At 45.7% G+C, this 12,361-nt stretch overlaps 1 protein-coding gene across 4 annotated transcripts in view; it reads left to right on the top strand.

Moving 5' to 3' along the window:
* LOC124048549 (dymeclin-like) overlaps positions 1 to 3,563 on the top strand; it is a 34,715-nt gene extending 31,152 nt beyond the window's left edge. For 3 of the 4 annotated variants that reach the window (XM_046369451.1, XM_046369452.1, XM_046369450.1), the window contains one exon: positions 989 to 1,944. In XM_046369451.1, coding sequence (XP_046225407.1) covers positions 989 to 1,307 — 319 coding nt within the window. In that variant the 3' untranslated portion in view covers positions 1,308 to 1,944. Of the gene's footprint in view, positions 1 to 988; positions 1,945 to 3,299 lie in introns of those variants that run through there. The other variant, XM_046369453.1, reaches the window with a different exon arrangement.
* Positions 3,564 to 12,361: the final 8,798 nt, after the last annotated feature.

Genomic DNA, 12,361 nt, shown 5'->3' with positions numbered 1-12,361 from the left:
GGGGTAAGGTGGTTAGAGGGAATGGCATAGAGGGAGGGGAGCAGATTGAGGTGTGGTAAGTCTGGACCCTCTGTGACGACCTCCACGTGCTTTAATGAGTACACGGACAGTGACAAGTGAAAGGCCAGCTCTACACACTACAGCTTCTCTGCGCCTACTATATCATCAGTTAGACTCGTAGCATTTTATACCTCTCCCTTTTTCATATAAAACCTGACACCATAATCTGGTCCTAATGGCACTGTCTGTTGAAGTATCAGTGGTGGCTTTGGACAGATGGCAGATGGTGGTAGACCGAGGTAATATGATCCTGTGTCCTGCCCCATCTCATTGAGCTCCACTGTGAATGCACAAGGTCCTCTGGTGTCACACCAAGGACACCGTCTTTTGTTTTTGTCTTTCTATTCACCTTCTCATCTTGCATCTCTGACTGTTTTGCCAGCCTCTCTCTCTCTCTCTCTCTCTCTCTCTCTCTCTCTCTCTCTCTCTCTCTCTCTCTCTCTCTCTCTCTCTCTCTCTCTCTCTCTCTCTCGCTGTCTCTGTCTCTGTCTCTGTCTCTCTCTCTCTGTCTTTGATAGAATAGAGGTCTCTGGCAAAGGTTCAGAGGCAGAGGGTCACTGGATCTCTGTGTTCCCATTGCAGTGCGGTCTCATGGTCCATCTGGTGGGGTGGACACACTCCTTCTCTCACTCCCACACACACTCACACACAGTGAGGCTGTTGAGAGACACTGAGGGTTAGTTAGGGAGGGTCAAAGGGAGAGGAAGGCGGTAAGGGGAGAGGGGCCCTTGGATGGCTGGATTACAGTCCCCTGTTTGGAGGTGGGACATGCAGCCAATGCCCTGGGGAGGGAGCAGGGAGAGCGGATGGTCAGTGTGCATCTTCAGCGGCATTCCAAATAGCACCCTATTCCTTATATATAGTTCACTACTTTTGACCTGAGCCTTACGTCTTTGCTGTGCTGATTGGGCATTTCGCTCCGGCTCAGGAGCTTTGTTGGGTTCTGTGGCGCCGGGCTGGTCGTGGTGAGTCGGCCCAGATCTGGCCCGGCATTGCTGGTGGCGCTGGTGTACATTTCAAAGGCATTTCTCCGCTACTCCTCTGTCTTCGCCTTTGTACCTTTCCAACACGCAGCGGTGTGTGTGCGCGCACACATGCTTATGCCTGCGCCTGGATGCGTCTTTGTGTGTAAGTTCATCAAACAGTCAGCAGTACACTCATTTCTATGTCTATTTCTTTTGCCTTTAGTTTTCATGGTCGACATTTCTATGAGTTTTTATTTAGGCCTGGCTACACCTATTATTTAGCCATGCCATTCACTTCTGAAGGTCTGTCAATGTGCCTGTGCTGAAAGCATGAGTCTCCTCCTTTGTGTGTGTCGTGAGTATGGCCATGCTCCAGGCCAAGACTGCCTCTCTCCCTCACACTCAATATAAAAGCATCGGCATGGCGATCTCCATGTCCCATGGAATGTTCTCAGGACTTCATTGTCTTCCGTTCCTCCTCCATGTGACCGTCATGCCTAGAACCTATGAACCGTGATGATGATGAGGATAGTGATTGAGGAGTGCATGACGGTAACCTTACTCTTGAGTTGAACACACTCATAAACACTTTGCTATGTAAGTGTCTTATTCAACTCTCCTTGTAGTAACTCGATCAAAGGCAAAAGGAGGACTGACGGATGTTATTACTCTTGTTTACATGAGAGCCATTCCAAGGCAAATGTTGTTTGAGGTTTGAAATAAATGATTGACAGGGGTTTGAAACAAACACGTCTCTCTGGCTCTGTTCAGCATTTCATTCCGTTCTTCATTGTTTTGAAGCTCCACAACATCCTTTTTTTCTTTTCGCTTTGTTGCCGTCGGCCCGTTTCCTATCTACGTGCTCCGAGTAGAGAGGAGAGGGAAAGAAAGCCTGACTTTTGGTAGAATTCAAGAATTTATCCCATTTTTGTACTGCAGCAATCAATATATGATTGATTGATTGAACTCCTTTTGTTTAGGATCCATCACTTGTTATCAACATTTATCCAATAAAACAATGTAGGCCTGACTAGAACAGTCACCTAGGACAGGCACGCACCATTTGGAGATGTTTTCCATGGTAGCTTGTGTTACACTGAAAAATAAAATAAACATCTAAAGGGCACAGATGTTTTATATACAGTACAGACTGTACAATCTGTGTGTGCCAGTTGGTCTGATTAATGCCAAGAGGAACACTAGATCAATTCCTCCCACTACCTGTGTGTGTGTGGTGGTGGGGGGACACAAGGGTGTTGGTTGTGTCAGTTGAATAGCCCCCCCACAGTGGTAAAAATAGAACCCTGAAAGTGAAAGGCATCTGTGGCGTGACATCACAGGCTGCGGAACTGGAAGAGCGGGGGGACAGGAAGGAGAGGCACAATGGGGGGTTCAGAGTGTGAGAGACAGGGATCAAGAAAGCGAGAGTAGGAGGGACAGAAAAAGAGAGCGAGTGAGGAAAGACTGGTGGTGACACTGATACTCAAAGACCATGGGTCTCTCTCTCTGTCATGACCAGTGTCACTAGACATATTAATCGTATAACACAAGGATTCTCAATCTGTTAGTCACCGCATGTGGGCCAATTCATGAGATGAGAGAGAGCAGCTTATTTCCTCCTCAGTACACACCAGTTTCATTCAGAATACTATGTTCCATGTGTGTTTCCTGTCAACTGTACAGGCTTGAGCACAAGATGTTGAATACGTATTTTCAACCCCCCCAAAAAATATTTTAAATGTCTTGGTTTTTAAAGACTTTGAGAGTCTCTGTCTGTCTGTCTGTCTGTCTGTCTGTCTGTCTGTCTGTCTGTCTGTCTGTCTGTCTGTCTGTCTGTCTGTCTGTCTGTCTGTCTGTCTGTCTGTCTGTCTGTCTGTCTGTCTGTCTGTCTGTCTGCCTGTCTGCCTGCCTCCTGTCTGTCTGTCTGTCTGTCTGTCTGTCTGTCTGTCTGCCTGTCTGCCTGCCTGCCTGCCTGCCTGCCTGTCTGTCTGTCTGTCTGTCTGCCTGTCTGCCTGCCTGCCTGCCTGTCTGTCTGTCTGTCTGTCTGTCTGTCTGTCTGTCTGCCTGCCTGCCTGTCTGTCTGCCTGTCTGTCTGTCTGTCTGTCTGTCTGTCTGTCTGTCTGTCTGTCTGCCTGCCTGCCTGCCTGTCTGTCTGTCTGTCTGTCTGTCTGTCTGTCTGTCTGTCTGTCTGTCTGTCTGTCTGTCTGTCTGTCTGTCTGTCTGTCTGTCTGTCTGTCTGTCTGCCTGCCTGCTTGCTTGCTTGCTTGCTTGCAGGGACATCACGTACAGTATCCTGTTTGAGGCTGTGACCACCATGCTGGTGCTGCTGTCCTACCAACTCTTTCACAAGGAGATCCTGAGAGACGGACTCATCTACCAGTACCTGATGAAGGGGCGATGGTGAGTGGAGAGATGGTGACGCGCACACACATACACACCCGACTGTGAGTGAAGGCGTTTGAATGAAATTAAATACTATTTCAATCCAGGTCTGCTACTGTATATACTTAAACACATATGGGTGTGCAACTGTCGTGACGCCTTCCCCGTTCACTCTTATTCGGCATAATCACGACCTAAAAGTAACCTTGGCAAGCGAGTCTCTACAATGACACAATCACATGATCCTAACTAAGAAACTTAAGCAGGAGTCTCCATGAGTCCTTGGAAACATGTTACAGATTGTTCCAGACAGGGTTCCGAGTAACATTATCAAGGTCCGAGTAATGTTCTCACGTTCCACGGAAAGTGGTCCAGCCAAGATGTCGGTCTCTGCCACTAAGGAGCCAGTCATCTCCCTGGTGGGTCTGGAGGAGTGCATCCCAAATGCTACCCTATACCCAATATAGTGTACTACTTTTGGCCAGAGCCAATAGGGACAGACCCTACTCTGTCTGAGGTTCAGTGGGAGGCTGGCCAGGGCACACAAGAAAGCTGAGCTTCTGCCTCAGCCAAAAACAAGGCCCACAAAAACAAACACCAGTTGTTTTTCTAAGCGCTCCACTACCCTCGGTCTCGCGCAAATGCAACACACATGCAGCACACACGCAGCACACGGTCTCCCTCTCTCTCTCACACACACACACACACACACACACACACACACACACACACACACACACACACACACACACACACACACACACACACACACACACACACACACACACACACACACACACACACACACACACACACACACACACACACACACACAGTCACACACAATAGAGTTTGTGTTTCTCTCCTCACATTCAAACAGAAACGGAAGTACACCGCTGCTTTTCTTGGGACGTTTTCCCATATCTGTCCAACGTTAAAACAAGAAAATGGTTTGGTTTCCCACAAAAACATCCAAAAACAGTATACACTTGTTATTCACAGAAAGGACAGTCATCCTCTCACCTGAGTCCTGACATATTTTAATAATAGATTTTTTTTGTTGAGAAATTTCCACTCGGTTTTGCTCATAATAAATGTGTAGGTAAACAACTTGTCACGCCCTGACCTTAGAGCTTTTTATGTCTCTATTTTGGTTTGGTCATGGTGTGATTTGGGTGGGCATTCTATGTTCCTTTTTCTATGTTTTTGTGTTTCTTTGTTTTGGCCGGGTATGGTTTTCAATCAGGGACAGCTGTCTATCGTTGTGTCTGATTGGGAACCATACTTAGGTAGCTTTTTCCCACAGGGTTTTTGTGGGTAGTTAATTTCTGTTTTTGCACCTTACAGGACTGTTTCGATTATTATTTTTGTTATAGTGTTCAGTTTTAATAAAGAAAGCATGAACACTTACCACGCTGCGCTTTGGTCCGATGATTCCTCATATTCCGACGACGAATATCGTTACACAACTGTTACAGGTGAAATGGCAATTATTAGTAATTTCATTGTTTCTGAAAATAGATGTCATAGGTCAGGAATATGTCATTTTTTATCCAACGGGTGGGTTTAATCCTGAATGCTGATTGGTTAAATCTGAATTCCAGCCGGTGTCTTTGCCGCAAGTTACCACCGGCTAAATCTATGACGTTAAAATGTCAATTTACTCTTCGCAATCCACCCTCACATTAGCCCAGAAGCAATTTATAAACTTGATCTCCACTATAAAAAGCATCTTGACATGATCTCACTATTCCTTTTAGACTAACATTTAGTTTTCAACAGCAGAGATTTGTATAAATATTGCTGTCTGTCTCTTCGACATTTACAGCATTGTATCAATATTCAAATTCGATCTCCAGCTGTCCCATAGTAATGAACGTGTTGTGAGTCGAGACGAGACAGGCAGGCAGCGTTTCCCAACCATTCGGAGTCATGAATCAGCTGTCATAGTTTTTATGGATATATACAAAGAAATGTTCGGTCGGACTCGTGACACACACCTTTTGTTTCATCACAAAACTGGAGAGCAACATCTGTCCATTGAAGTCCACAAAGCATATTGCATGTAACAGTTACATGACCTACAGCATGGTCAGGCAAGTTTTAATGTTTCCGACATTTTCGGACCACTAAACAACTATTGATTTAGAACCACGGAGAGTTACCGCAAGACCAGCATGGTCAAATAATAATATCACAGGCAGAACAGTTGAAACTGGAGCAGCAGCACGGCCAGGTGGACTGGGGACAGCAAGGAGTCATCATGCCAGGTAGTCCTGAGGCATGGTCCTAGGGCTCAGGTCCTCCGAGAGAGCTCAACGAAAGAAATTCAATGAGAGAATTAGACAGATCAGATAGATGGCATACTTAAATTCACACAGGACACCGGATAAGACGGGAGAAGAATACTCCAGATATAACAAACAGTGACCCTAGCCCCCGACACATAAACTAAGACAGGAGGGGTCAGGAGACACAGGCTATGGCCCCATCCGATGATAATAGTGAAGGCCCCACATATGGAATCATGGAGGTGGAGATTCTTCAAAGTAGCAGGAACAGGAAGGATATAATATAACCCCACCCACTTTGCCAAAGCACAGCCCCAACACCACGAGAGGGATATCTTCAACCACCAACTTACCATCCTGAGACAAAGCCGAGTATAGCCCACAAAGATCTCCGCCACGGCACAACCCAAGGGGGGGGGCGCCAACCCAGACAGGAAGATCACATCAGTGACTCAACCCACTCAAGTGTCGCACCCCTCCAGGGACGGCATGAAAGAGCACCAGTAAGCCAATGACTCAGCCCTCTAATAGGGTTAGAGGCAGAGAATCCCAGTGGAAAGAGGGGAACGGGCCAGGCAGAGACAGCAAGGGCGGTTCGTTGCTCCAGAGCCTTTTCGTTCACCTTCACTCTCCTGGGCCAGACTACACTCAATCATATGACCCACTGAAGAGATGAGTTTTCAGTAAAGACTTAAAGGTTGAGACCGAGTTTGCGTCTCTCACGTGGGTAGGCAGACCATTACATAAAAATGGAGCTCTATAGGAGAAAGCCCTGCCTCCAGCTGTTTGCTTAGAAATTCTAGGGACAATTAAGAGGCCTGCGTCTTGTGACCATAGCGTACGTGTAGATATGTACGGCAGGACCAAATCAGAGAGATAAGTAGTAGCAAGCCCATGTAATGCTTTGTAGGTTAGCAGTAAAAAAAAAATCCGCCCTTGCCTTGACAGGAAGCCAGTATAGGGAGGCTAGCACTGGAGTAATATGATCAAATTCTGGGGTTCTAGTCAGGATTCTAGCAGCCGTATTTAGCACTGAAGTTTATTTAGTGCTTTATCCGGGTAGCCGGAAAGTAGAGCATTGCAGTAGTCTAACCTAGAAGTAACAAAAGCATGGATAGATTTTTCTGGACAGAAAGTTTCTGATTTTTGCAATGTTACGTAGATGGAAAAAAGCTGTCCTTGAAACAGTCTTGATATGTTCGTCAAAAGAGAGATCAGGGTCCAAAGTAACGCCGAGGTCCTTCACAGTTTTGTTTGAGAGGACTGTACAACCATTAAGATTAATTGTCAGATTCAACAGAAGATCTCTTTGTTTCTTGGGACCTAGAACAAGCGTCTCTGTTTTGTCCGAGTTTAAAAGTAGAACGTTTGCAGCCATCCACTTCCTTATGTCTGAAACACAGGCTTCTAGTGAGGGCAATTTTGGGGCTTCACCATGTTTCATGGAAATGTACAGCTGTGTGTCATCCGCATAGCAGTGAAAGTTAACATTATGTTTTCAAATGACATCCCCAAGAGGTAAAATGTATAGTGAAAACAATAGTGGTCCTAAAACGGAATCTTGAGGAACACCGATATTTACAGTTGATTTGTCAGAGGACAAACCATTCACAGAGACAAACTGATATCTTTCCGACAGATAAACGAGGCCAGAACTTGTCCGTGTAGACCAATTTGGTTTTCCAATCTCTATAAAAGAATGTGGTGATCGATGGTATCAAAAGCAGCACTAAGTTCTAGGAGCACGAGGACAGATGCAGAGCCTCGGTCTGATACCATTAAAAGGTCATTTACCACCTTCACACGTGCAGTCGCAGTGCTATGATGGGGTCTAAAACCAGACTGAAGCATTTCGTATACATTGTTTGTCTTCAGGAAGGCAGTGAGTTGCTGCGCAACAGCCTCTTCCAAAATTTTGGAGAGGAATGGAAGATTCGATATAGGCCGATTAGTTTTTTATATTTTCTGGGTCAAGGTTTGGCTTTTTCAAGAGAGGCTTTATTACTGCCACTTTTAGTGAGTTTGGTACACATCCGGTGGATAGAGAGCCGTTTATTATGTTCAACATAGGAGGGCAAAGTACAGGAAGCAGCTCTTTCAGTAGTTTAGTTGGAATAGGGTCCAGTATGCAGCTTGAAGGTTTTAGAGGCCATGATTATTTTCATCATTGTATCAAGAGATATAGTACTAAAACACTTGTGTCTCTCTTGATCCTAGGTCCTGGCAGAGTTGTGCAGACTCAGGACAAATGAGCTTTGAAGGAATACGCAGATTTAAAGAGGAGTCCGTAATTTGTTTTCTAATAATCATGATATTTTCCTCAAAGAAGTTCATGAATTTATTACTGCTGAAGTGAAGTCTTCCTCTCTTGGAGAATGCTGCTTTTTAAGTTAGCTTTGCGACAGTATCAAAAATAAATTTAGGATTGTTCTTATTTTCCTCAATTAAGTTTGAAAAGTAGAATGATCGAGCAGCAGTAAGGGCTCTTCGATACTGCACGGTACTGTCTTTCCAAGCTAGTCGGAAGACTTCCAGTTTGGTGTGGCGCCATGCCATTTCCGTTCCAATTTTCTGGAAGCTTGCTTCAGAGCTCGGGTATTTTCTGTATACCAGGGAGCTAGTTTCTTATGAGAAATGTTTTTAGGGGTGCAACTGCATCTATGGTATTGCGCAAGGTTAAATTGAGTTCCTCAGTTCAAATCAAAGCAAATCAAATCAAATCAAATGTTATTTATTTGTCACATACACATGGTTAGCAGATGTTAAATGCGAGTGTAGCGAAATGCTTGTGCTTCTAGTTCCGACAATGCAGTGATAACCAACAAGTCATCTAACTAACAATTCCAAAACTACTGTCTTATACACAGTGTAAGGGGATAAGGAACATGTACATAAGGATATATGAATGAGTGATGGTACAGAGCAGCATACAGTAGATGGTATCGAGTACAGTATATACATATGAGATGAGTGTGTAGACAAAGTAAACAAAGTGGCATAGTTAAAGTGGCTAGTGATACATGTGTTACATAAGGATGCAGTCGATGATGTAGAGTATAGTATATACATATGCATATGAGATGAATAATGTAGGGTAAGTAACATTATATAAGGTAGCATTGTTTAAAGTGGCTAGTGATATATTTACATCATTTCCCATCAATTCCCATTATTAAAATGGCTGGAGTTGGGTCAGTGTCAATGACAGTGTGTTGGCAGCAGCCACTCAATGTTAGTGGTGGCTGTTTAACAGTCTGATGGCCTTGAGATAGAAGCTGTTTTTCAGTCTCTCGGTCCCAGCTTTGATGCACCTGTACTGACCTCGCCTTCTGGATGATAGCGGGGTGAACAGGCAGTGGTTCGGGTGGTTGATGTCCTTGATGATCTTTATAGCCTTCCTGTAACAACGGGTGGTGTAGGTGTCCTGGAGGGCAGGTAGTTTGCCCCCGGTGATGCGTTGTGCAGTCCTCACTACCCTCTGGAGAGCCTTACGGTTGAGGGTGGAGCAGTTGCCGTACCAGGCGGTGATACAGCCCGCCAGGATGCTCTCGATTGTGCATCTGTAGAAGTTTGTGAGTGCTTTTGGTGACAAGCCGAATTTCTTCAGCCTCCTGAGGTTGAATAGGCGCTGCTGCGCCTTCTTCACGACGCTGTCAGTGTGAGTGGACCAATTCAGTTTGTCTGTGATGTGTATGCCGAGGAACTTAAAACTAGCTACCCTCTCCACTACTGTTCCATCGATGTGGATAGGGGGGTGTTCCCTCTGCTGTTTCCTGAAGTCCACAATCATCTCCTTACTTTTGTTGACGTTGAGTGTGAGGTTATTTTCCTGACACCACACTCCGAGGGCCCTCACCTCCTCCCTGTAGGCCGTTTCATCGTTGTTGGTAATCAAGCCTACCACTGGTGTGTCGTCCGCAAACTTGATGATTGAGTTTGAGGCGTGCGTGGCCACGCAGTCGTGGGTGAACAGGGAGTACAGGAGAGGGCTCAGAACGCACCCTTGTGGGGCCCCCGTGTTGAGGATCAGCGGGGAGGAGATGTTGTTGCCTACCCTCACCACCTGGGGGCGGCCCGTCAGGAAGTCCAGTACCCAGTTGCACAGGGCGGGGTCGAGACCCAGGGTCTCGAGCTTGATGACGAGCTTGGAGGGTACTATGGTGTTGAATGCCGAGCTGTAGTCGATGAACAGCATTCTCACATAGGTATTCCTCTTGTCCAGGTGGGTTAGGGCAGTGTGCAGTGTGGTTGAGATTGCATCGTCTGTGGATCTATTTAGGTGGTTAGCAGATTTTTGTCCTCTGACGTCCTTGGGTAGACACAGGGAGTCTGGAAGGGCATCAAGGAATCTTTGTGTTGTCTGTGAATTTATAGCACTGCTTTTGATGCTCCTTGGTTGGGGTCTGAGCAGATTATTTGTTGCAATTGCAAACATAATAAAATGGTGGTCCGATAGTCCAGGATTATGAGTAAAAACATTAAGATCCACAACATTTATTCCATGGGACAAAACTAGGTCCAGAGTATGACTGTGACAGTGAGTAGGTCCAGAGACATGTTGGACAAAACCCACTGAGTCGATGATGGCTCCGAAAGCCTTTTTGGAGTGGGTCTGCTATGACTACAAGGTCCGATAGGAATTCAGGGAACTCAATGAGGAATGCTGTATATGGCCCAGGAGGCCTGTAAACGTTAGCTATAAAAATGTGATTGAGTAGGCTGCATAGATTTCATGACTAGAAGCTCAAAAGATGAAAACGTCATTTTTGGGGGGAGGGCAAATTCAAATTTGCTATCGTAAATGTTAGCAACACCTCCGCCTTTGTGGGATGCACGGGGGATATGGTCACTAGTGTAACCAGGAGGTGAGGCCTCATTTAACACAGTAAATTCATCAGGCTTAAGCCATGTTTCAGTCAGGCCAATCACATCAAGATTATGATCAGTGATTAGTTCATTGACTATAATTGCCTTTGAAGTAAGGGATCTAACATTAAGTAGCCCTATTTTGAGATGTGAGGTATCACGATCTCTTTCAATAATGACAGGAATGGTGGAGGTCTTTATCTTAGTGAGATTGCTAAGGTGAACACCGCCATGTTTAGTTTTGCCCAACCTAGGTCAAGGCACAGACACGGTCTCAATGGGGATAGCTGAGCTGACTACACTGATTGTGCTAATGGCAGACTAAACTAAGCTGGCAGGCTGGCTAACAGTCTGCTGCCTTGCCTGTACCCTATTTCATTGTGGAGCTAGAAGAGCTAGAGCCCTGTCTATGTTGATAGATAAGATGAGAGCACCCCTCCAGCTAGGATGGAGTCCGTCACTCGTCAGCAGGTCAGGCTTGGTCCTGTTTGTGGGTGAGTCCCAGAAAGAGGGCCAATTATCTACAAATGCTATCTTTTGGGAGGGACAGAAAACTGTTTTCAACCAGCGATTCAGTTGTGAGACTCTGCTGTAGAGCTCATCACTCCCCCTAACTGAGAGGGGGCCAGAGACAATTACTCGATGCCGACACATCTTTCTAGCTGATTTACACGTTGAAGCTATGTTGCGCTTGGTGACCTCTGACTGTTTCATCCTAACATCGTTGGTGCCAACGTGGATAACAATATCTCTATACTCTCTACACTCGCCAGTTTTAGCTTTAGCCAGCACCACCTTCAGAATAGCCTTAACGTCGGTAGCCCTGCCCCCTGGTAAACAGTGTATGATCGCTGGGTGATTCGTTTTAAGTCTAATACTGCGGGTAATGGAGTTGCCATTGACTAGGGTTTTCAATTTGTCAGAGCTAATGGTGGGAAGCTCTGGCGTCTCAGACCCTGTAACGGGAGGAGTAGAGACAAGAGAATGCTCTGCCTCAGACTCCGACTCGCTGCTTAATGGGGAAAACCGGTTAAAAGTTTCTGTCGGCTGAATGAGCGACACCGGTTGAGCATTCCTACAGCATTTCCTTCCAGAAACCATGAGAAAGTTTGAGGGGATTTATACTAACGTTACTATCTGTACTTACTGGTGGCACAGACGCTGTTTCATCCTTTCCCACACTGAAATTACCCTTGCCTTACGATTGCGTCTAAAGCTGGGCTTGTAGCACAGCTATCCTCGCCGTAAGGCGATCGTTCTCCTGTATATTATGAGTACAGCAACTGCAATTAGAAGGCATCATGTTAATGTTACTACTGAGCTTCGGCTGTTGGAGGTCCTGACGAACCACGTCCAGATAAAGCGTCCGGAGTGAAAAAGTTGAATGGGAAAATAAGTTGAGTGAGGGAAAATGTAAAATATAAACAGTAATTAAAAAAGTTGTAAAGTTGTCAGGCATCAAAGTAAGGTTGGCAACAAAACGCACAGCAACACGTAAACAAGTCTGCAAGTTGTGACCGGAAAAGTGCTTCGAGCCGCTGTGCTGCCACGGTGATTAGTAAGCTGCTAAAACCTCTGTGCTCCCTTTCCCCCACTACATTATGGGAACATTGGGAAAGTAACACCTCACTGAACATTACTCGGCCTAGCAGAGCTGGTTAGGTTGTTATGTTATCCAGAGCGTTGGTGACAGATTGTCCGTTCGTAAATTCAGAGTGTTTCTTGTTCAGAGCGCACACTGGACGCTCTGGCCGATGAGTAGTGTTGATCTGAATGTTCTGACCTTACATCGGCAGT

This window comes from Oncorhynchus gorbuscha, linkage group LG11, assembly GCF_021184085.1.
Source record: "Oncorhynchus gorbuscha isolate QuinsamMale2020 ecotype Even-year linkage group LG11, OgorEven_v1.0, whole genome shotgun sequence".
Taxonomy (NCBI): domain Eukaryota; kingdom Metazoa; phylum Chordata; class Actinopteri; order Salmoniformes; family Salmonidae; genus Oncorhynchus; species Oncorhynchus gorbuscha.
Note: the sequence above shows the minus strand (reverse complement) of the source record. Positions and strands in the feature narration are given on the sequence as shown.